This window comes from Eptatretus burgeri, chromosome 4 (assembly GCF_056783735.1).
Source record: "Eptatretus burgeri isolate ZD-2024b chromosome 4, Ebu_testis_v1, whole genome shotgun sequence".
NCBI lineage: Eukaryota > Metazoa > Chordata > Myxini > Myxiniformes > Myxinidae > Eptatretus > Eptatretus burgeri.
Window position 1 is genome coordinate 114704728 of NC_140964.1, and position 26200 is coordinate 114730927.

General features: G+C 42.6%; 1 protein-coding gene across 3 annotated transcripts in view; it reads left to right on the forward strand.

Annotated features, from left to right (window-relative positions):
• Positions 1 to 14579, forward strand: part of LOC147028931 (uncharacterized) — a 158576-nt gene extending 143997 nt beyond the window's left edge. For 2 of the 3 annotated variants that reach the window (XM_085879817.1, XM_085879816.1), the window contains 2 exons: positions 4607 to 4704; positions 9314 to 14579. In XM_085879817.1, coding sequence (XP_085735943.1) covers positions 4607 to 4704; positions 9314 to 9439 — 224 coding nt within the window. In that variant the 3' untranslated portion in view covers positions 9440 to 14579. The remainder of the gene's footprint in view (positions 1 to 4606; positions 4705 to 9313) is intronic. The other variant, XM_085879818.1, reaches the window with a different exon arrangement.
• Positions 14580 to 26200: the final 11621 nt, after the last annotated feature.

Consider the following 26200-nt stretch of genomic DNA (forward strand, 5'->3'; position numbering starts at 1 on the left):
AAAAAATCTGCTTTTTGAAAAGGGGAAGGTCATAAGTGTTTGGGAAAACATGAGAAGGTAAAGAGTTACAGAGTTTGGCAGTGGAGGGGAAGAAACAAATATCGTTATGGCCCACCCTTGAATAGTCTGTCTTAATAGTTGGCTACGCACTGACCCATTGCGGAAGTGGTTTTGGAGTGCCATTTAAATTTGAAGCTTGCTTGATGGGTGATAAAGTCATCAACAAGACAGCAGTTTGTGACTGCTGGGACAGCAGTTTGATGGGTGAAAGCCCACTCCTCTTGCCAACATGGTGCCATGAAGATGTTGACACATGGTAATCCTTTTATCAGGATAGAAGGGGGGGGGGGAATGGTGGGGAGGTTTCGAGATGGGATTCAAACAGCAGGCAAATAAAATAAATCCAAGTACAGCAGCAGGTGTGATGAGTTTTGGATGGGAAGTAAATGTGGTACAGGCCTCGCCATGAATTGGTGTTTATTCATTGTGATTTGAAAGAAGTCAACAGCCGGTGTAATCCACACACTGTTATTAAAGATGAGCAGGGGTACCCGGCATTGCCCCATCTATTTTTTGTGGGGGCGTAAAATACTTCCACCTACACCCACTAAGGCATGGGGTCAGAGATCATTTAATATTACCTTTCACGTAGCTACAAAGGCTCAGGCACAACAGAGTGATTTAATAATGGCCCTCTATTGTAGCCCATCCATCTCACAATCCCGTGAGATTTGCGGAAACCCTGTACAACTGTCAAGTGAGCATGACCATGACCATGACCATGAGACCCAAAAACAAGAGATTGCAAAATCAACTTCGCATATAGAGAGTTGTACTGTGCTGTACAGGGTGGTTACAAAGTCTTGTTACCACCCTCTCACCCATCATCATCTACCCTTATATGTTTCATATATATATATATATATATATATATATATATATATATATATATATATATATATATATATATATATATATATATATATCATGTTCATTTAATATTTTGGTTTTTATGACAATACAAGTTTCGTGCATTAATAGTTTACATCGATACCTCTTGTGTGTTCATTTATCACGTTCTGTGGAGGGAACAATGGGACTTTGTAAACATCCTGTAGATCAGGGGTCGGGAACGTTTTTGACTCAGAGAGCCATAAAAGCAAAATATTTGGAAATCTATTTCAGTGAGAGCCATATAATATATTTTAAGATGAATTCAACTAAATGTGAGTATAATAAGCCTCTGAATTTATTCTTTTAAATAATGTTGTTATAATACTCACCATTAATGGGACTTCTGGTGCTGCATGGATTTGCTGATGGCTTTGTAGTCTGGTTGGTACTTGGTGAGGTTAAGCTTCATGCAAGCGTTGAGGCTTTCATCCATTAGACGTGATCGTAGGTTGGACTTGATGTTTTTAAGATGTGAGAATGACTGCTCACATGCATACGTAGATCCAAACAAGGTCAATACAGCAATACTCACACGCTGCAGTGCGTGGTATGTGACAGGAAGCGCGTTCCAAGTTTTGATAATCAGCTCGTCTTCGGGTTGAAGTTTTTTTCATTTCTGTCCACATGTGCTTGCTCGCCAACTCCGCTTTCTGTCGTGCCATTCTTTCCAAATCTTCATTCAGTGACTTGAACTTATTCACCCACATGTCTGAGGCCTTCAGGTCAGCCACTTCTGCTTCAAAATCTCTGACGGAGACACCAGGAATGTAACTCAGGTCGGCTGTGTTCAGTGAACACTCGTTTGGATGGGTGATGAACTTAAAAAGACGAGTGTGCTCACGAAATTCTCCAAAGTGTGGTTTGAATGACTGTAGGAGACTGGATGTGAAGCTCGCTAACTGGTGGAGATCAAAGTTTTGAGTTGGCTCACTTGCTGTGCATGCATCTTTAAATTGTCTCAGTTTTTCAAAATGTAGTAAACGACCTGTTTCAAGATCCATGATAAAGAGCTCCAGCTTGTTTTCAAAAGCAAACATGGCTTGTTGAAGGGATAACACTGTATTTCCAATGCCTTGCATTTTCATGTTGAGCTGGTTCAGATGTTCAGTCATATCCACGAGATAGTAAAACTTGAGGAGCCACTCAGTTTCGGCTAGCTCAGGATGCTCAATCCCTTTCATTTCAAGGAAAGTCCGGATTTCGTTCAGGCAAGCCGCAAAACGGCTAAGCACCTTCCTTCTTGACAACCAACGCACATTGCTGTGCAAAAGCAGACCGTGATAGTTATTTCCAACTTCATCCAGCAGTGTTTTAAACTGGCGACCATTTAAGGCTCGGGCAACAATAAAGTTGATCACACGAATGACCAGCGACATCACTTCGCCAAGCTGCCCATCACACATCTGAGCACAAAGTGCCCCCTGGTGTAGAATGCAATGGAAGCTTAGGATGGGTCTATTTTCATGTTCACGGAGAAGCGCCACAAATCCTTTGTTTTTCCCCACCATACACGGAGCACCATCAGTACACACTGAGATAAGTTTATCCATTCGTAGGTTTTTTTCTTGAGCGAACTCTATGAAAGACTTGAATAAATACTCACCTCTTGTGGACCCTTTTATTGGCAGAACAGCAAGACTTTCTTCGCGCAGTGTATCACCAGCAGCATATCTTGCAATCACACTGAACTGCGACAAATGGCTTACGTCTGTTGACTCATCCAAAGCCAGGGAAAAGAACGGCACTGTATTTATGTCCTTCACTTGCATTTCCTCCACTTGGTTTGCCATCATGATGGTACGATCATGAACAGTTCTTGCCGACAGAGGCATGTCTTGTATCCGTTTGATTATCTTGTCTTTGTTCGGAAGATCATTAAAAAGTTCATTGGCGACATCCAGCATGAACGTTTTAGCATACTTGCCACCTGTGAATGGTTTTCCGTTCCTCACTCTTGCTAAAGATCCAGCAAAGCGAGCGGAATTATAGTCACCTTGCCGGGTCCATACGCGGAGTTGCTGCTGGCTGGCTTGCATCCTGCTCAGTAGCTCTTGGCACGCTTTCTTTCTGCTGTCTCCCACAGGGTATTTTGATGCAAAGGTAGCATGGCGCGTGTCGAAGTGCCGCTTTATATTCGACCGTTTCATCGATGCAATTTTGTCATTGCAAATTAGACACACCACAGAACCTGCTCTCTCCACAAAGGCGAATTCTTCGGCCCATTCGTCCTGAAATGTACGATACTCCTCATCTTTTTTTTTCTTTTCGCCATCTTCTTCGTCGAAGGGTTAGCTTTGAGCAAGTGAGAGAGAGAGGGAGATGTTGACCCAACTGAGGCTTGGCAAATAGTGAGTCTGGCTGGCCTGCGCACGGGCTTATATACTCGAGAGGTGCGGTACGGCCGGCCGACTCTTGGATGCTGTCGCCTCAGCGGTGGCGCATGATTGGTCGAGATGAATTCCACTACGCGTCTCGGCGGCGGCACGTCATTGGAGGAACCGAAATCACTAGTCGCCTTGGCCGCATGACTGGACGAAACAAAAACCACTTCAGCCAATTCGGAGGCGTTTTTTCTTCTCTCCTTCTGCCAAGTTCAGCCCTGCATGTGAATGAAGCACGACACCATTCAAACTATAGGTAAAGCTTCCGCGAGAAATATTGGGCTTTCAAAGTTTCAAACTCCAATTTTATCTGTGAGCCAGATGCAATCATCAAAAGAGCCACACCTGGCTCGCGAGCCACACGTTCCTGACCCCTGCTGTAGATTATTATCTTAGATGCATTGTAAAAGTGTTCCCTTAGAAGTGGAATTGTATGTTTTTCATCGAATGGATGCTCATGAATGTGCTGTTGGTGTTTCTGGGTTAAGTTTTCCCCCGAACTATAAATATGGCACCGTTCAGGAAGAAAAAGATGCACCACCAACTTCGGCCGCTTCCAGAAAGGTTTATTTGCATTTAAATATCTGGTAATTGTTTTTTATTTGATATATTTATGCTTATATGTACTTTAATATAACTCTCATTAATAAAAAAGGGTTCGGCACTGTAAAGCGATGAAAAATTCCTCCCCAAAAAATCAAACTTTAAAAATATAAATCAGTTTTTTTGTTTCCCATCTAAAACACTCCCTGACACTCACTGATGGACCTCTGAAAGTTTGATGAAGATCCATTCAGCAATTTCTGAAAAAAATGGCAACAGACAGACAGAGACAAATGGCTCTTTAATTTAGATGAGAACCATTAATTACTTTTCGCGTGAGTGGCAGAATTATGGCAACATGTAAAATATCTCGGCTTCCTGGAAAACTACTAACATGGTTCATGAATGCTTGAGATGGATAAACGAACATCTTCAATTGTACAACTGTTACCATTTATTCAAGTTCACTCACTTTGGAGATAGAACAGCTCAGTAGTGTTTTCTTTTTTTCATTCATTTCATGAAATAAAGTGAATAATGAGATGATGGAGAATTCTCTGTTCTTGAAGTAATAGTTCTTTTTCACTTTAAAGTTTGTTAAATCATGACTGAAAATGACCCTATATCGATGTTATTATGCTGTTTGTGATAAATAAGAACTAAGGTAGGATTGTTCTGTTTTTAGCAGTGACGTGTTTTGAACTCGATCCCATCTGCCCTTTTATCAGGCCGGGGGAAGTTGCACATGCAAAGTCCCAAGGCGGACTTCAAATCCAAAGCCCATCCGATGGCAACATCCATGGAGAATGCAGAGCATGCAAGCAAAGTGAGTGCAAGTTTATCATGCAGTACTATAAATAATTTGAGAAGTGTCTGTTTGTTGGTTTGTTACTTGCGAAAAAAAAATCGAAGTTTTCTTCAAGTAAATTGGTTGGTCGTGTGTTATACTGTCTGTCTGTCTGTTTCTTTGTCTGTTTGTTTTGTTGTATGTCAATCGCCTACAGGTCATAATAAAAAAAAACGATCTTCTTGAACCCTCACCAAATGATAGAGTTCATCATAAGCAAGATGCCAATTGATTTTGAGTTCAAAAGGTTAAAAGGTCAACAACTTAGGTGAAATTTCTAAAATTCTCAATTTTCATGTGATTTACTTGAAATTTGAACAGAATTTGCAGATCAAGGCACTGAATTCAACCACCAATTATTTTTGAGGTCAGCATCGGCCAAATTTCTAAAATTGTTGACTTTCATCCAATTGATTTAAAATTTGAAGATGATTTGCAAATTTGGTCATTGAAGTCAACCACCAATTATTTTTTTAAGTCAACAAAGGCCAAAGGTCAACAACTTAGGTGAGATTTCTAAAATCGTCAGTTTTCATCCGATTGACTTGAAATTTGAGAAGGATTTGCATATTTGGTCATTGAATTCAATCACCAATTATTATTTTTAAGCTCAAATTTGTTTTAGTGATTTTGCAACTTTCGTGCTCTGTACGATGACTTTCTTCTTTGTTTGTTCGTTTGACTTCTATGCACTTCTGAACCACTGGACAGAATGAGTTGAAAACTGGTGGTTGTACTCATGGGGTGCACAAGCAGGTTTTCGGGGTTAAAAACAAAAGATCATCGTCCTGGGGGTTTAAAGTGAGAGTACCCCAATTCTCTCAAAGTGAATGTGTATCTTATAGCGACACCTGGTGGATGCTGGTATTAAAATGATAAATCATAAAACTTGGGGAAATGACACATCTATCGTAATGGTTAAGTATCTGCTCTGAGTCTGGTAGGACGGCAATTCAAGCCCTGGCTGAGTCATCCCAAAGACTTGAGGTTCAGCATTTAAAAGGATAGAGTATGGAGAAACAACGCTGGGAAGGCAATGGTAAACCACCCATTATAACCTTTTCCAATAAAATGATCCAGCAGTGTCGTGGGGACACCCCATACCGGAAATCATCTTCTCTTTCATGCTAAAGCAGCAACAATGTCATACAAAGACATATAGAATATAAAAATCAAAAGGACGGTTCTTTGCTTGTTTATGGAATGCACTTTTTCTATTAAGCATGAAAATGGTTTCAAGGGCAAATGACATTGAAAATGTTCTTTTAAAAGCTATCCAATTTTGAAAGCTAAGATAGTAAGAAATATAGTTATGCTGCAATCAGGAATTACATACACCCACACACACCACATGTGGAAATAGCAGCCAACACCAACTTGCACTCCCACATGTGTATATATTGCCATGTCCAGTGGGTTTAACCTCCTACCTGGACGGTTCGCCAAACTTCTCAGTTGGAGGCCCACAGCTGAGACACTCGGAGATTAATGCACGAGCGGAAAAGAAATGGGGGAAAAGGACGGAGGCACACAGGTTTTACTCGACCCACAACAGATACATGGACCCAAGCAAATGAAACAGAACAAATAATAATTTAATAAGAATAATCAAATATGTACAATGACAGTAATTCAAATTTTAATAATGAAAGAAAAATCATTGCTGGTTGGCAATACAAAAGCATGTGGAAAAGTCACAGAGGGGCGATTACATACTAGGGGAATTATCCTTAATCCCTGTCTGATTAGCACTGTGCCTCCCCTCCCCCCCATGTGGTGATGTGTAACACTAGCTCACAGTCTCACTACTTCATGACATTGAGATATCTCCTACACGTCCACAAGCCAAGCAGCTCTATTCAATCCTAATTTTCCTATGAAATTTCTTCATCTACCCCACAAACATAACAATATTATTATGGATCCGGGGTTCGAGGCGAACCACGAGGGGATGCACTCAAGTTCCTCCCAAAATCCCAGTCCTGAGGTCACTGAGCATGGACAACTCTGCTCATCGGCAGGTTGTTACGCAACCACGAACGTTCATTGGCACCACCAATCCTGGCAGGGTTTCACTACTTCATGTGGTATCTTACCTTCAGATGGCTGCACCAAGTGGGGGTGGGGTCTCATGCCCTCAATGCAGACTCACATTAACCTACCTGATCAGGTGCAGCTGAGTGGGGCTGCGAAGTACACAGGAGTTAACAAGAGCCAATCAGTGGGGTAAAACCTCCTGGCTACACTACGTGCGGACCATGCTGGAGGAAAAGATTTGAGGAAGTAGTTACATTTATAACAGTATAAAGGCCCAGTCACACCTTGACGTTTTAGCCAGCAATGGCAACGTATTAAAATGTATGTAAAACGCTGGCTTACGTTGAACTTTTGATGTTTTTTTTAAAGATTCAGATGTATTCATAACGACTTGGTCTTATGCATAACGTATTAGTAACGGACACAGAACGTTTCATTGTGTTATAGATAACTTACACCAACGAATGCTGAACCTGTTGTCGGCCTTCACAACCTATGCCCAACGATAGTCTAACTTAGGCACGACGATGACGTGGCGTAGGTTATTAAAAGGCTGCCGCACAACGATTCAAATCATAACCGCCGCAGAAATGGAAGTGTCAACATCGCAGTCACACCTTGACAATCTTGCCAGCGTATGCCGACCTCTGAAAAATGCATCGAAAACGCTGGCGCACGTCGAATACGGTATGGGTAAGTTTGGTATGCGTGAATAGAACGCTAAAGTACGCTATCATACGTCGTATTAAGTGGAGTACGTCTTGTAATTTTAAACATGTTGAAAATTTTACGACGTACTTGCCGTATGACACACGTTCCACATGCGATGGGAATAAGTTGTACGCACGATATGCGATCGTTGACACACATCGACACACGTTACTTCAAAGGTACTCATAAGTCGAGTCAAGGTAATGGTTAGCGTCAGTGTTTCAGACTCCCGGTTTTTTTTTCTTCGGTATGACGGTGTTCAGTGTACAGTGCGGTTATGATTTAAATCGTTGAGTGGCAGCCTATTAATTATATTATATTATAACCGCACTAGAAATCGAAGTGTCGATCACCATCATACCGAAGGAAGGAAGAAAAAAAAAAAAATAAAACCAGGGAGTCTGGAACACTGACGCTAACCATTACCTTGATGTGTTTCGACTTATGAGCACCTTACAAGTAACGTGTGTCGATGTGTGTCACCGATCGCGTAACGTGAGTACAACACGTTACTCATAGGTTAGAAATAAGTTTCGGGTACGCTAAACATTACCTCGACGTGTTTCGACTTATGAGTAACTCACAAGTAACGTGTGTCAACGATCGCGTAACGTGCCTACAACTTATGGCAGCGTTATGCGGAACGTCTGAGTCATACGCTGGCATAAGTCTTAAAATTTCAAGCATGGAAAATTTGAGGACAACCGAAAAGTACGACGTTTAAAGCCAGTGTACAACGACGTATGGCAGTGTTTTTCAGCGTGCTCTCAATGTTATCAAATCTTACCCATAACGTATTTGACGTGTACCAGCGTTTTAGACAAATTTTCCAAAAATCGGCATAAGCTGGCTAAAACGTCAAGGTGTGACTGGGCCTTAAGCAATTTATTTCAAGTGAGGGCAAGGAAAAGCATGTGGCACAACAATCAAAGCTTTTAATACAAAAGCAATATGTACAGCAGGCGAAAGCAAGGATTGATGAGGTACGGCAAAATAAATGCAAGTATTTACAAAAGAGGACACAGTGCAGAGCTACCCTGATCCTAACCTTCCACAATCTTATCTTATACATGGTTTGCACTAAGATACATAATCACATTTTAGTACATAAGCTTCACCCAGAAAAGACTTCATCACATTGTGAATGAGTCTCACCTCCAGAGATTTGATTATGGATTTGGGGCAACCCACCTAACAGACAGTGCTGTGACTTGGCTGTCGAACTTAGACTTAGATCTGTGAGCTATAATTTGTCATGTGCAAGATTAGATTAGTGCAGTGCATAAGCTGATTTGAGCACTTCATAATATTTAATATATAGTAACATTTTACTGCTTACAAGGATTGTGCATTGTATAACTATTTTCCATGCATTTTTCTGACAGAGTGTTGGTGAGTTAAGTACTGATTGAGAAACAATGTCAAGGTCAAGTGCTAGATGTGGATTATTTTGGGGAAGGAGGGAGGGAGGAATTAACAGCAGAGAAGTGGAATTAGATTCAGGTTTTGGTGGTGCAGGCAAGCTTTTCCCATACCGTTTCTCTCTGGAGCCTCATGTGCAAGTTTGGCCAATTTGGAAGGATGATTAAGCTTTTCACTTTAAACATTAATAGCTATTCACAGCTTTCAGCACTGATGCCAAAGAGAATGCCTATTGATTGCAATCCTCATTTAAAAAACAAATCCATGTTCCCAATAGAAATGTAAATTTGATGAATTATTGTCAATAATCTATTTCTGAGTAAAATGCCCAGAATATTCTTGAGATTTCTCCCCCCCCCCTTCCCAATTTTTAACTTTGCCAGTGACATGTTTAATTCTTTTGTTACTTTATAATCAGAATGAAGCTGACACTTTGTCTACGACAAGCAAGGTGTCGTCGGTTGGCAGTCCAAGCCAGTCGGATTTCCCAGTGCAACAGGCCCAGATAATGGCATCTGAAGTGGCTGTGACGCAAGCTAAGTGAGACCTATGTCACATCAAGACAACATGACGAAGCAGGTCTGAGCCTGTGCTGCTGTCTATTCACCATGTGGTCATGCAATGCAGGTGTTATGCTAAACATCTAGTTATGACATGTCAATGTGCTTACGGAAAATGTAAAGGTACTTGTTGTTCACGGGAATTATCTTTCGTGGTTTTTCTTTTATTAAAGTTGTTCCGTGGTATGCAACTTTGGCGCATCAAACGTGATTACTGTTTACGTTTACAAGGGTACAACAAGGAATATTTATTCACTAGACTTAACTTTCACAGAAATTACTTGACAGCGAAAAGCACGAAAGTTAGATCTACACGAAAGATGAATACTTTACAGTATATACATATTTATATATATATATACACACACAATATTTTGATCACATGCATGAAAAGTATTGACATATCACAAGTATATAAACCTTTTGCTCAATGCTCATTCTGCTCTGTTTTATTTCAAACTTGCTGATGGATATTTGCTTGTGAGTAGTCGCAAGTTAGTTGTTATCCCTTTTTCATACCTTTTCTTCCTCTTTTGAATATTTTTGTACTGAAAGGGTGTTGTCAAAAGTTCCAAGGTCCATCTCTGATAGGCTTTTGTTTAGTTGAGTGTAATCCATTTGTGACGTGGAAACCGGAAGTTATTTTATTTTTAACGAACAGGACCTTTGCAGGCCACAGATGACTTGCATTCCCGCAGATGGTGTTTTTCCATAAACATATCTTTGTTTCACAAGTATGTGACTTTTGAACCCATCTCTCCATGAAATCATGAACTTTGTTGTTTTTAATTTTGTGCTGCTGCAATAGGGGAGAATTTCCTCAAGAATGGAGTTGTCCACCGTGCACTCGATGCATATTCTACATATCTCACTGTCCGTACTGTTCCAGGACAGACCATCCTTACCCCATTGCAGTGTAAGGAGATGCTGAGGTTTTCAGTTTGTGGTGCTGGTGTGGTACATTCTTTAAGAGGCCAATCCCATTTATTGATTATACAATTGTACTGCACGTTTATCCTTATTCCGCCTTGCCAAGACACCACGGCATGACTTGACAATGAACTCATCATAGCGAGTTATTTGGGATTAGTGTTGCATTTGTATTTACACCAATTTATGAAATGATCTAAAGTTTATATTGCTCACTTTATAGGCTCGTGAACCTTTCAAGGTGTGTTATCCAATAAACAGTTATCCAATAAATGTGAGCTTAAAATGTGGTTTTACACTAAAGTCGGACGGTAGCTGACTCGACGTTATTCTCCATAATTATCACATTTGCTTCAGACTGCTTTTTACTATTGTACACACGTTTGTGTGTTTGCATTATGAGAATCAACTTGAGTTTTGGAGAGGGTGGGAGGTGATGAAGGAGGTAGAGGAGCAAAAAGCAAAATGCATTGTGAAAACACTTTGCTTGGTAAACTATTATTTTGGAGATATGACCACGAATGGGACTTCAAATATTGAAACATGGTGGAAGTAATTTAGTGTATACACAAATTGTACCTTCAGAGGGGATGAAGTTTATTTTGCTGGTGATGCTCTGCTTTACATTGAATTGTCTAATGCAAATTGTACTTATTAAAAGTGCTAATTTCAAATTGGTCACTATATTTGTGCATCTGAATGTGGGTAAGATCTTGTTTCTTATCCTGTACTGCTTGTACTCATTTAGCTCGTGAAGATAAACCACTGACATAACACGAGACTGATTCTGAATATGTAGTGATTGTGCAGCTTCATCACCCTTCTTCTGATCAGTTGTTTTTCTTGTATTATTTTATTACTCTCTTTTTCCAATTCTCAATTTGCTGATGAAAAATATAACATGCTGCTTATTTGATGATGTAACAAATATATAACCATTTGATTCTTTGATAACATATCAAGTAGTAAGAGTGTGGGGTTTGGAAGTTTTATCGATGATAATTGGAGCATCACTCTAACCGAAAATCTCAGTCCTTTTGGGACTTGAGAATATCTCTTATTCAAATGAGTAAATGTGGAACTACAGGAAACAAAAATTGGATTGTCTTGTCAGAGATTTGAGAGCATGTTATTTAAAGTGCAATGCAAATGCAAGGTTCACCAAAGTTGTGCGAATCACAGAGCGGAGAACGCAGAAGAACAATGAAGAACAATGAGGTTTTGTCAAAAATGTGGAAAGCTGTTAGGGTGACCTTCATCTTTCAACCTTTCAACCACAGAGTGACCTTCATCAAGGACTAACATAAGTGAGAACGAACATGTCCTCCTTGAGGTACAGAGCAACATGAGCCTGGAATAGATCACAAGAACCAGGAAAGCATTCTCTTCATTACATTTGTAATTCGGCCTGGGTAGTGTTCAGGGAGGGAATGGAGAAGGAGGAGGTGGGGAATGCGGTATAGGAGAAGGCATTGCATTTGGGAGAGGGGTAGAGGGAAAGAGAAAAAAGGGAGTGAGAAACAACGAAGGCCGAAATCGGCCATTTAGCCCATCATGCTTGCACGGCATCAACACCTCATGAATCCAATCTCTATAGTTACGTCCAGGGAAATGGGGGTGGAAGAACTTAATTTTCCTTCATGCAATCGATATTTGTGCTCTGTTACCTGCAACTCAAGTTCAACACTTCAAAACAATAGTCTGCACCTCGATAGATAATCTTAATCCTGTGGCTTATCTCTTGACAAACCTCAATTCAAAACATCTCACTGGTCACCATGACACTCCTGTTCTCTGTCCCTCACCAAGGTTTTTTGATAAAACCTTAAGTTGGTCATGCTATTGCGTTGTCTGCTGTGTGGTTCTCACAAATTTGATTTTGGATTTTCCCCAAGTACACACTGTTCTTTGATGGTTTCAAAATCCCTGATTCTGTCTTGGTCACCGGGCCCAACCACTGCTTGATGTTTGAACCTGAATATACCATTTTAAAGCTACTTTGAGGATAAAATGCTTATATTTTAAGTTTCTTAAACCTGTTTGTTTGAATGTATTGAAAGTATCATGCATGTTTTTTTTGTTTTTGTTTTGCATTTCCCTTGCAGTGCAGGAAAATTGATTGTGCAGCAGTTGTGAAAACACCATGGCTCTCATTTCATGTATGAAAAGCACTTCTTGAAAGCTGTCATAGCCAACCCGTTCATTGTCTTACCCTTTAAAGTCTTCCCTGATGTACTGAATATTTGCAAAGGTTGCACCACGTAAACCATTTATCTATATTCAATAACTCTTCTTTATTTTGTTTTTACATCGTTTTTTAGTTATTTATTGTTCTTTTTTATTTTATGTATAAAATGGTTGGTAATTATTTATTTTATGGGGGGATGATGGTGAGACGAGGTTCCTAAGGTTCCATTTCACATAATGACCTATTTCAAACCTTGCTTAACCCCAAAAGGGGTCGCTCAAAGCCGACAGACTTTGACATTAGAGGAACCAAGCATTAATTTTTTTATTTGTCAAAGCTGCTTCTTCACAGTGCGTATTGAAAATGGGTTATGCAAGGCAACACTTACTTTACTTCTTTCTCCTAATTGTGCCTCTTGATACGTTATGCTGCAAGTCAATATTTTTGAAAAAAAATTCGTGCTGATATATGTATATATATCGGATCAAATCCAATCCATGTTTGTCAGTTGTACTTCATTGTAAAAGCTGCTGCGATAACAATTGTTATTGGCTAATACTGTCTTGGCAGTGACTGCTGGTTTGAAGTAAAAGCCAAGACCTGACATAAAGCCTCCTGAAAATACAACAAACGTTGACACAGTCAATAGTGTGTGCTTTCCTCTGTAATTTCATCTTCAACATTTTTGCATCATCCACTGTGCTTGGCTTTGCTCTGTGCTGATCCTTTGTCCCTAAGTTTATAATTTTACATTGTTATGACTACATTACATATAATATTACATTAAATATGATGAAGCTGCACTCTGACCTGACATTGCTGACTAAGAATGGTGACATAATCTAAACAAACATGGGGATAAGGAAAGTCGAGGAGAAAGAAGGGTTAGGGCTGTTGATATGCTGTGACAAGAGGAGCAGCAGTACGAAACAGGCCAGAGAAGACACCAATGGCAAATATCTTGGACCGACCTGCAAAATCTGCATTGATAAAGCCATGCAGTTTTTTTCAGATTGTAGTCATTTACTAGTACTTTATGAGTAGTTTACTCATACTTGCACATCGCTGCTTTTTAGCCTGCATCTTCTATCAATGCAACAGCACCTCATTCAGACCAGTTGTGGATTTCTGTCTCGTTTTTTCAGCGTGGTTTTGCTTTGTATCAGTAGAGAAACTCTGTTGAGATTCATATTTGTTTTGTAACTTAGTTTAGAATCACAGGAAGCATTATCACATGATTTATAAAATGGTACACAATTCTTTTTATTCTTTATTCAAAGTACCAAGTGCTTGCTTTTTAGTCAAACTAAGTTTGGCACATAGTTACAAGTTTGAAAATAGAATTTGAGTTTTAAGTTCGTATTTCTTTTGGAGACTATGTTCCAGAGTGGTTTCAATCTGTGTGCATATGTGCCAGAGTTGTTCGGCTCAGTGTGTGTGCGTGTGAAAACGACAAGAATGATAGACTTTTGTGCGCAGCGCATTTACCGGACGCTCGTCCGAATGACAGGGTACTCCGGACCGGATGCCGCAAGGCTTTACCTGATGCTTGACAGATTTCTCGACTGAGTGTCATTTGAGTGTAATATAGTTCTTAGGACGTCAGCTTATCTTCGTGATTGCTGGATTTTCATGCTTTCTTTGTAAGCAATTGGTGTACTTGGTGCATGCTAAATGTTTGATTTATATGGATTTTCTTCGTACTTTGCTTTTTTCTAGCCAGTGATTCATATTTCCCCTTCTGCACTGTACACCATGACAAGCTGAAAGCTTTCCTTTGCCTGATATGTTGCTGTGACCACTTGAGCATTTTTTTCATTTGGAGATTTGTGAGATTGTGTGTGTGTGTGTGTGTGTGCGCGAGTGTGTGTGCGTGTGCGTGTCAGCACAAAATATTTCCTTGAATCACACGGTATTCCAGTGGTCGATACTGCTTGTAGGCTTACGAGATGTGAACTTGCAATAACTCATATGCGTAGGTTGGCCAATAAACTCTACATCAATCACTTCCAATGTCTGTTCATACATTTTCACTGAAAAATATCTTCCTTTACTTCTCTTCCCCTCATTTAAAAAGTGATTTAGTTTTTCAACACTGGCTTTTCTCATCGCTTTTTGTCTAATGGGGTTAGCAAATGGCAGAAGCTGTTAAAATAACATTTATGCATGCAGTATTACGATTTAAAAAAAGAACTAATCATGTAGGATTACAACCACGATCACTTTTAAGTCCTCTCCTGTTTGTAACTGTGATGGAAGAATTGATGAAGAATGAAAGGTTGTGATTTCCATGCGGGTTATTGAATGCTGATGACTTGGTATTGAATGCGAAAAGTGAAAAAGAAGTAAAAGTGATTTTTCAAAAATGGAAAAGTGCAACGGAGAAGAAAGGTTCATACATCACCAAAATGAAGGGTGTAGTGAGTGGCAAAGGAGAAAGGAAAGAAAGCGGACAATGGTCTTGTTTAATATGTGGAAAAGGAGTTGGAAGTTATTCAATTCAATGTAGGCAGTTATAAATGGTGTCAAAAGAGATTCAGTGTATCACAGGAAATTTGGTGACAAAGCCTGAGATTATCAAATGTAAAATATGTGAGGATCAATCATTTCAAAAAAAAAAAATAGATCAAAGAAAAGATCAGAATTTCCTTGAGAAAAGATCAAAGGTTTCATTTCCTTGGAAATATGACGGAGGTATCAGGAGCAGAATTTTTTTTTTGTATACATTGTCGAGGCTCGTGTGAGAGCTTACACACAACACACAGCAGGGGGGGGGCATGACACAAGAGCAGCTGGAGTGAGAAGGACAAAACAGTGGGGAACAGAGACATTAGGAGATCTGTGGAAGGGGGAGGGATGGGGCGGGGAACACGGGGTATACAAGATGGACATTACAGGGACTTTCAGGAAAGAAAGCAGGGAATTTGAAGGAGGTGGGTTTGGGGTGGATTAACGGGGGAAGAAAAGATCGAGGTTTTGGATGGGGGAAGATAAGAGGTGGTGGTGAACTGCTATTTTGAAGGCCTGAAGGGAAGAATGGGATTGAAGAGAGTGTGCGAGTTCATTCCAATGGTGGGAAAAATGAGGAATGAAAGAGTGAAGGTGAGCAGTGATTTGTGGTTTTGGTAGTTTTACCAGAAGGAGGTTGTTTGTGGACATTGAGCGCCCTGTGGAAATATAGTGGGGACAAATCGCAGGTAGAGCAGAGGTTGGGGGGGGGCGAGATCAGAGAGGAGACGGTAGAAGACAGAGTGACCACTGACCTGCCTGCAGTGAGAGAGTGAGAGGCCCAAAGACTCAGCCTCATCACGGGAGATACCAATGGTCCGAAATGCCTTGGTTTCCACAGCGTGAAGCCGAGAAAGGTGAAAGGCAGGAGCACCATCCCAGAAGGGAGAGGAGTACTCCATCAGGCTGTGGACGAAATCTTTGTATCTGGTCAGGACCTCAGGTGGGCCGATGAATGGCTTTGCACGACGGAGGATTCCCAGTCGGCGACTGGCTTTGGAGGCCTGGTTGGAAATGTGGCTTTCCCAGGAAAGATCATGGCACATAGTGAGACCCAGAAGCTTGAATGAAAGGACTTCTTTCAGAGGATTGTTGAGAGAGTGGATATGGGGGCGGGGGGGGGGGGGTTCTAAATGGTGCTTTCGGAGAGACATAGTGAGAGTGTGAGATTTGTCAGGATTGAAAGACATGATCCATGTGTTTGTCAGTGGCAACTTGTATGGAAATATCTGTCAGCCTAAGCAGTTTGTGATTTTATCCAGATCTGGAGAGAGCGAAGAAGATGCAGTTTGCCCATCTGAGGGATGACAGAGGGTGGATGGAGTCATCAGCAAAGAGATTAAGAGTCTTTTCAGGGAGTCGGAGGGATCATTGATGAAAACCAGAAAAAGAACAGGGCCCAGAACGCTACCTTGAGGAACTCCAGCCTGGACAGGAAGAGGGGATACTGACTTATCGTGTCCACAAAAACAACAGTTACAGTACATATGGCAAGATGTGGTTCAGCCAAAGCTGAGCACATTGCTGACCCTTATAATTAAACTCTGCCAAATCCGATGCTGTGCAGGGCTGTTCCAGCAGGGGGCATGTCAGGAGATGCTGCATGGTTTGTGGTTCAGTGCCACAGTTACACACAGCATCCCTGTCATTTAAGTATCCCCATTTGGAGAGAGTGACTTTTGTTCGTCCAACACCAGATCTTAGTCTGTTCAGGCATTTCCACATTGCATAGCTTGAATCTGCTCCAGGGAGGAGTGCCTACTCACATTTAGCTCCATTGGTGTTGTTAATGGAAGGTTGCTCAGTCTCTCTTCCCATTGAATAACTCTTTCCCTGCTTGTGCTTGATGTTTCAAGGGGGGTGACATTCCTTAGGAAGCTCTTTCGAGACTTCAGACGGCTTTGGGCTGGCATATGGCCAAAGAGAGGATGTCTTTCATCTGTAGCCTGTTGTTGACGCTCTTTCTTTCTTGCTGCACTTCGTCGTATCTCTGGTGGGGCTCTGCCTGCCAGGATATACAGACGATCCATAGGTGTTGGTTTAAGGCAGCCTGTAATGAGGTGGCAGCTAACATTGAGAACGGGATCTAGCTTATTTGCATGTGTAGCTCGTTCCCATCCAGGGCAGGCATATTCGGCCGTTGAGTAGCAAAGAGCTAGTGCAGTTGACTTCAATGTCTGTGGGCTAGCACCCCAAGTTGAACCAGTGAGCTTAGTGATGATGTTGTTCCTCGCACTCACTTTGCACTTGGTCTTCTCAATATGAGTCTTAAAAGAGAGACATCTATCTAGGGTTACCCCTAGGTAGATTGGGTATTCACAGTGTTCAAGAGGGATTCCTGACCAGTCGACCTGCAGTTGGCGCTTGGCTTCGCGATTTTGCAGGTGGAAGGCACACACCTGTGTCTTGGATGGATTTGCACTGAGGTGGTTCTCTTCATAGTAGGGTGTTAACTCTGCAAGAGTGTTGGAAAGTCTCTCTTCAACAACTTTGAAATCAGCATCTTGTGCACCTATGCGAAGGTCGTCTGCAGAGATGAAACGGCGGGTGTCTACACTGTTTGGTTGGTCGTTGGTGTAGATTTTAAAGAGGAGTGGTGCGAGCACACTCTCCTGTGGGAGGCCATTATTGAGTCCTCGCCATCTGCTTTTCTTACTTCCTAGTTCAACAAAGAAGTGTCTGTTCTCGAGCATGCTTTCAATCAACTCTGTCAGGCGAGTGTCTTTTGTGGTCTCCAGGATCTTGCTAAGAAGACGTCTGTGGTTGGCTGTGTCATAGACAGCTGAGAGGTCGACAAACACTACACCAGTTACCATCCCTTCCTCATAACCATCTTCGATGTACTGGTTAAGGTTGAGTACTTGGCAAGTTGTGGACTTGCCGGGACGGGAACTTGCTTGTTCAGGGATGAGGTGTCCATCGACAGCAGGACCAATTTTGTTAAGGATCAGGCGTTCGAAAAGCTTTAAGGTGTGACTCAGGAGTGAGATTGGTCGGAAATTCTTAGGAGCGGATGGGTCTTTCCCAGGTTTCAGCAGTGCCATAATGTGGGCTTTCTTCCAGATCTTAGGGAGCTTGTGTGTTACTAAGCATTCATTAAAGAGCTGTAGAAGCCACTTTGCCTCATGACCAAAGTGCTTAATCTGCTCAGTTGCAATCTTATCCAGCCCTGTTGCCTTTCCCGGTTTGAGGGTAGAGATTCCTGCTTCCAGCTCTCCCAAAGTAAGAGGTCTTGTGAAACCAGGGTCTTCACCGTATTTGTTACGGTTTAGCTTGATCTTCTCTCTCTTTCCACTCTTTCCATTCTTTAGCAATTGGTTGGCCACTTGATTTGCAGTGGTTTTTGGGTGCTGAGAAACTGCTTTAGGATCGCCACGTAGCTTGTGAATTAGTGACCATGCTTTCTTGCTGTTTTTTGACTTGTCGGTAGACTCAATAAGAGCAATCCAGGTCTTACGTCGCTCTTGGGCAATGCTTTCCATCACCTTCTCACATTGGGCTGTTGTATCTTCGGAGAAAGGGTCTACTTCAAACATGCTGATATAGTCATCATAAAGTCCTGCACATTCCATTGAAAGTCCAGGTATATATTCAACTCTACAGCCTCGTGGGATATGTTTCCGGGCAGTTTTCAGTACCAGATTAGCAAACAGGTCGTAGTTCTTGCTTATTGGTGTTATATATTTGATCTTCTCTTCCAGCTCGTTGATAAACTTTTTCCAGTCTGCTTTCTTGTAGTTAAAGCGCCTTTTAAAGGGGGCGGTGGTTGGGACTACAGCTGCATTGACTTGGATCCCAATGGGACGGTGTTGACTTGATGGAATGGGGTCGAGCACAATCTTCTTCCACAGTTCAGCGATGTTGCTTGCAGCCATGGCAAGATCTGGGTTGTAACCACGTTTCCAGCGAGCACTGTGGAGCGAGTGTGGTAGCTTAGGGTCATGGATAAGACTGAGTTGGTTGGTATCCATCCAGTCCTCGACTGCTTCTCCATCCTTGTTCATTTCATAGTACCCCCACTGGGTGCTGTGGCTATTGAAATCACCAATAATGATCTGTGGTTTGCTGTGTACTTGGGAGGCTGGTTGAGGGAACATAAAGTCTACTGGTGGTGGTTTGTAGACAGATGTTACTACTACACTGCTTAACTCAGCTGATAAGACTTCGATGTCATGGTCTTCTGACATAGATGTTGCTTCTATAACTAAGCCTGCTTTCACAAATACAGCACTGCCATACTGTTGGTGGGGTCGCTCGATGGCCAGGGCCATACCAGGTATGGTGGGGCGGTTGTTTTCACTCCCTTTGTGCGTCTCTTGCAAGCAGAGAGCATCGCACTGCTGCTTGCTGTACAACTTGGCTAAGACGTTTTGTTTAGCAGATGAAAACCCTTCGATGTTCACAGATATGACTGTCAATGCCGGTCCTAAAAAGGTCCCTCGTTTTTGACATCGACCTCTGCGTCTATCTCCGGGCATGATGTTTATTGTTCAGCAACTTGTGGTTTGTAGCTTGTAGCGAAGCTTGCAGCTGTTGCTTGTGGTAGTGATAGGCTTAGCAGTATATTGTTGATACTCCCAGGGCCGCGACGAGGACGCTCCTAACTTGACCCCCCCCCCCCCGGAGGGATCATTGATGAAAACCAGAAAAAGAACAGGGCCCAGAACGCTACCTTGAGGAACTCCAGCCTGGACAGGAAGAGGGGATGAAAACTCCATTTAGGGCCATACGTTGGCTGCAACAGGAGAGGAAGTATGTGAGCCATTAGTGGAGATGGCCTTGGATACCATGGGAAAAGAGTTTGGTGAGCAGGGCAGGGTGCCAGACCATGTCAAAAGCATGTGATATGTCTATGGATATGGCTCTGATTTCATGTCTGGCATTGAATACCTCCATCCATTGTTGGGAGAGCAGAAACAGCATGTCCAGGGTGGAGTGACCTGGTCTGAAACCAAACTTATGATCAGAAATCAAGCCATTGGAGAAGAGGAAGGATTTAATACCTGAAGTGTTGATGGATTCCATTCCCTTGCTGATGATTGGGAGAAGGCTGATTGGACTGCAGTTGCAGGGATGTGTTTTTGCACCATTTTTATGCAGGGTGGTAATGTTTGCTGATTTCCAAGCAAATGGCAGATGACCTTGAGCAAATGAGAGGGTGAATGGAACAGAGAGAGGGTGAGCAAGAACAGGGTAGCAGGTTTTTCGGACACGTGGGCTGATGCCGTCTGGACTGGTTGCAGATTCTGAGTCGAGGTTTGACAGCAAGCTCTCCACCTCGTCAGGAGAAAAGGACACAGAGTGCAGGGACAGTTGGGTGCGAATGGGGAAGGTGGGTTGAGAAAGCGATGGGTTTCGGACACAAGATTTAGTTGCAAACACCGAGTTTAGGCATTCAGCCTTTTCACGTACGGTATCAGCAGTGCGGCCATTTGAGGTAAGGAAGTGGATGGAGGGGGAACATACACCAGAAACAGATTTGATTAGATGCCACCAGGATTTGGAGGAGGGATTGAGGATTGAGAGTTCTGACTTGAGATGAGAAAGATGTTGTTTTCTGGCTCTCTTGAGGGTAGACACACACATTCTCCGAGCTTTGTGGAAGAAACTGAGATTACCCTCAGTTGGGTTTGCTTTCCATGAGTCAAAGGCAAGTTGTTTCAGGACAACTGCCTCGCCACAAGCTTCAGTGAACCATGGGCAGGATTTAGGGTAGGACAACTGAAGACAAGAGGGGATAAATCCGTGTATGAGGGAGAGTAAGTTTCTTTGAAAGAATTCCCAGGATGAGTTGATGTTGGAGAAAGTGGCGATGGGAGACCAGTCTAGAAGTTTGATGGCTGCTTGGAGACCCTGCCAGTGAGCCTGAGTGAAATTCCGGACTCGACGGCGGTGAGGTGGTTCTCTAATAACAGCCAGAGAGATGTCCACTTTGACAAGGACGTGGTCAGAAGAACCGATTGGAGTTGAGGAAGAGCGGCACATATTTTCAGGGAAATTTGTCAAAATCAGATCCAGAAGAGATGGAGTACCGTTGGTTGAGATCTGGGTCAGGAAGTTGACCGATTGAGTCAGTCCCAATGAGTTGCAGAAGTCTTTTGCTGAGGTGCCATGGCAGATGAGAGAGGTACCCACACCCAGCCAACTGGCATGATGACAATTGAAGTCGCCACACATGAGGAAGAGAGAGTTCAGATGAGAGGATAGATGTTGGTCCATGTTTTCGGAAAGTGAGGTGTAAACGGAGTCATCACTGTTTGGTGGACGTTACAGCACACATATAAACATGAGGTGGGAGTGGAGGGGAAGCCGTAGCCAGAGGTATTCCTGTGGATGTGGGGGAGTGAGGGCAGTGCTTGGAGAGTGAGGAATCGAGTCTTTGATGAAGAGAGCAACTCCTCCACCAGGTCGAGGCTTAGGTCTGTCAAACCGGAGGAGGGAGTAACCAGGGAGAGATACTGGGGAGTCAGAAATGTCTTGAGGGAGGAAAGTTTCTGTGAGGCAGATTATGTCGGGTTTGTCAGTGGCAACTTGTATGGAAAGATCTGTCAGGTTTGAGCGAAGGCCCGGATATTTGAGGTCCATACTGTTAAGGAAGAGGGAGGGAAGGGGTGCTTTGGGTGCAGGGGATGGGAGGGGAGGGGAGGGTAGGACGAGTGAGAAGTGGTGGAGGTAGGTAGAGTTGTTGACAGTGTGTCAGAGATTGAAGAAGAGCTATGGGAGAGGGTCTGAAGTTGAAAAAAAAATGATGATTGAAGGAAAGTGAACATGCATGGCAAAGTGTTTTTTTTTAATTTTCGTTTATAAACACGATTAAAGACATTTCTTGAGGAATCCAATAAAGGAAAAAATAAGAGAATGGAGAGAAGAAATGTCATAACAGTTGGATTATTTCAACAAGGTATGAAGGAAAGGTCGAATTGAGAGCAGTCTGTTGAGATAGAAAAAGAGTAGTGAACTCTGATACAGTTATGAGAACCACACGTGTGAAAGAGGAAGATGAAGCATTATAAGAGACTGTTTTATTATTATTATTATTATTATTATTATTATTATTATTTTTTGATGGAAATTACATAAGATTAGGTGAAGGAAATATTGAAGAAAATATCATGAGGTGAATGGTGAATTTGGATCGGTAAATGCAGAGGGTGGAAACAGATCACGTGGTTACGGGAGACCCACGTGGTTACGGGAGGTGTATCGTTGAAAGTGAATTTATTTCTTCTCTTATTTTTTAAAAATCAGGATTGTGTAACATTTGGAAAAGCAAAGTTTGAAGTAAAATCGTGGAGGTGTATGGTGAATTTGGATCGGTAAACGCAGAGTGAAGCTGATGGATCAACAAAAAGTAACAGGAAGAGGGTAGAGAGACACGTGGTTCCAGGAGGTGTATAATTAGGAAGGATACAAGGAAAATTATTATTTTTTGATGGATTTTTGAAGATTGGATAAGGTTGGAGAATGGAAGGTTGTAGGAAGAAATTGTGAAGGTATTGGTGAGAGTGGGTCAGCTCAAATAGAAGAAAGATGGTGTGCGGCAGAAGAAGAGAAAGAAGAAGAGGGATTGGTACTTGTGGGTCTGGAGTGAGAAATGGTTGTTTTTTGTTTTTGGGTTTTTTCGTTTAAGACAAGAAACAGAGTCTGTTGTTGGGAGAATTATGCGGTCTGGTCAGTCAGAATTAGCCATTAGATCGAGAATATAGTCAGCCTGGAATAAATGGGGACAACGAGGTGATATTGTTGCGGAAATGGGCCCTTAGTGTGTTATTAAATATAGGATTAGCCCAGATCCCCCGTAAAATGCATGTTTAGCCAGGTTGTTTGGTAATGGGACGTTACATGTGTGTCGGGAGGTGTAGCAGGCTGTCCAATGTTCATACAGTGGTGGTGCACCGAGAGGCGCTTTCTTCTTCCTGCCCCCCTCTTAACCAGCCCCCACCCGGCACCTTGACAGTCAGTCAACAAGACGTGCCGGCAACCCATTGGCAGAGAGCTGCTGCAATCTCAAACGATGGACCAATCACGGGTCCCCGGTAGCGGTCCGAAAGGCCCACCCCGAAAGGCAAGGAAGGAACTGCTTTTGTGAGTCTGCGATCTGCGTTATGAGGAGTGGCTTGGCTGGCTGTTCCTCCTTGGCCATGGATCCAGCCTGCAGGTGATCCACAGGTTCAATCCTGAGTCCAGTCACGGGGCCTCTGACTGTCCTTACTCCCTGCGCGGCTGGACCACGTCGTCTTTCATTCCGTCGATCCGCCTGCGGAGCCCAACACCCAGATTTGGCCTGGTCTGGTGTACAGGCCAGGCCTGGATTTGCATACTGGACCTTTGAGAAACCACCTGGAACACACCGGATCGTTAGCTCTTGTGCCGTCGACCTTACAGGGGCTCTACGCGCCGAGGCTGGTGCGTGAGCGGTGCTGACAAAAGGACGTCATCGTCACCATCTTGCCACGCGGCATGCACGAGCGGTGCTGATAGGAGTATGAGCGCCATCTTGCCACGGTGCGTGCTCAAGCTGGGTGCTCGAATCCGACGACATCAGCTTGCCACGAGCCGCATTCGTGCCTCACACACTTTTCCTCTCGTCCATGAGGCACCACCAAGTACTCCGTGTCTTGTATGCATGTTGTCCAGGCCTAAGGTTTATTTTGCTAGGGCCCCCTTCGAAACCCGTATCCGTAGCTCCCTAGATAAGAACTGGTTATAGATGAATGACAACATTCGTGAATGCTTTGCTTGTGCTGTGCTCCCCGATGTTCCCCCAATAAATCTGGCTGATTCATACGAAAGTTGCCGCCTTGAATTTATTCGTGCCCCGCTGAGGAACAATCGCTCGATTTGGATGTAAAACCAAACTGGTTACGGACTGTGGCAGACTTCGCTCAGTCTCTGACAAACCCAGTCTGTAGCCGGGGTGTATATCCCCAACTGGCAAGGCACAGGGGTACTTTGGTATCGTGATCTGAGGCACGTGACCCGAGACCTGTGCTGAACTAGCCGGCGTTATAACCCCAGAGACGGCGGTGCTGTTAAGCGCCGCCGAATCATCAACAATATCATGAAGCACAGAAACATTCTATTGTCTGTAAAATAAACCCTGTATCATACCTGTATTGAGGTGTGGAAGCAAAACGTGGGCAATGCAGATCGAAGAGGTAAAAATAATGGAAATAATAGAGATGAGAATGATATGATGGATGAAGTAAAGAAAGAATTCTGAGCTCAGAAATCAGGAAGAGATTAAAAATCAATCTTGGTGAAGAAGAACTTAAAAGGAGACGACTTGGTTGGTGTCCTCATGTGCAACTAAGGTCAGAATAAGAAGCTGTAAATTTAAAGAAAGTAATAAAGCTCATGGTCGGTAGAAGGAAGAAAGCCAAGAGAGCATACAAAAAAAGACATGGATTGAAGATGTTAAAGATATGGAATGTTTGGGTTTGCACAAAACTGATGCAATGAATGGATAGATTTGTATGGAGCAATGCCACCATTGACCAACTATCCGAAAAAAGGGAAGAATGGTCCGATAACGTTGCTGTATGAACAAAAATGACGGCACTGTGGTCACAGCCTGCGACAAAATCTGGTAACGGCCGATTGGGAAGTAAAAGATAAATGCGCATTTAAAGCACCATTAAAAGATGAAAGCACAATTGGGAAACATATTTAATGCACAATTGAAAGATCAGCTCGACACCTCTCATCCATGTCAGCCTCCGCCACAGTTATATCAGAACTAGCTGATTCGTCACAGGGTCACGGATTGTTTAACTCCAATATGGGGCCATTGGAAAATTACATCATTTTTGGGGAGGCACATACAATGCACACTGATGGGCTTGATTAAACCTCACTAATAATTTTTATTCACTGTTGATCAGATGCTTCAAGGTCTCTCATCGTGAGTAACACTTGACCCAAACAAAGCCAAATAAAATCTGATGCAACAAACCCGAGCAGTGTATAAACATAATTGTCCTATAGGCCTGATGTCTTATGCCCACACTTTTTTTGTTCTTTTGTTCTTTTGTTCTTCTTCACTATCTCCCACTTATAATATCATTGCCCTGAGGGTAAACACTGGCCCTGAAGAACACAGTGATGTTCGCCTGTGCAAACTGCGCTTTGACCCATCCCTTTAAAATTGGAAAGTGGATGCGTTGAAATGAGTTAAGATAGTGGTTTTGAAAGAGCAGGTGTGGAGTGCAGAACTGCAGTTGCTGGGAACCACAGAGCTGAGCCACAGTCCAGTCCAGTGACTGGGTGGAGTCTCACTCAGACCGACCCCAGCCCTGTGGAGTCACCCCAGCTGGGCTCAACCATTGTCTCCATCACTGAGCGCACGAGTCCCTCTAGCCTGGGTGCACATGAAGTGGCACCATTTTTTCCTCCAACACAAAATTTTCTTTCCTCATTTATGAATCTCACTACAACGGGGATGTGAGACTATTGCAATGGCCCTGTCTGTGTGTGTTTCTTCACAACTGCTTGTCCGATTTGATGCAAAATTTTAAACATCGGACGATTGGAAGGGTTCCCCATGGATAATATTTTGTTGCTCACACGGTACAGCAGCCATATTGGATTAAAGGAAAAAAAATTGGACAATGTTTTTTCTGAAACCACACAACGAAATAAATTGAAACTTGGCATATGTCAACTCCCCATGGGGTATACAGGATGATAATGATGATGTAATCGATGAAGTATTATTCCAACCACAATTGGTTGGATTAACATCTTTATCCAAAATATCTGAAACTTCTTATATCTGATCTCTGACCGGATGTGAGTGAAGAATTAAATTTATGACGCTCATAACCAATGCCAAGAAACTATGTGACATAATAGGGTGCACAGTACATGTGTCATAATGGCAGATACTGGCCATAAATAATCGTGGCGTGTTTAGTTACTCCATGAGTGGCATTCGAGTTTGTTTGTTTGTTTGTTTGTTTGTTTGTTTGTTTATTTATTTATTTATTTATTAATTAATTAATTACTTTTCCCAGTGATTTTGCTTTCTTACTTTGCCTTTCCTTCCTCCACTGGGCTCTCTCTCTCTCTCTCTCTCTCTCTCTCTCTCTCTCTCTCTCTCTCTCTCTCTCTCTCTCTC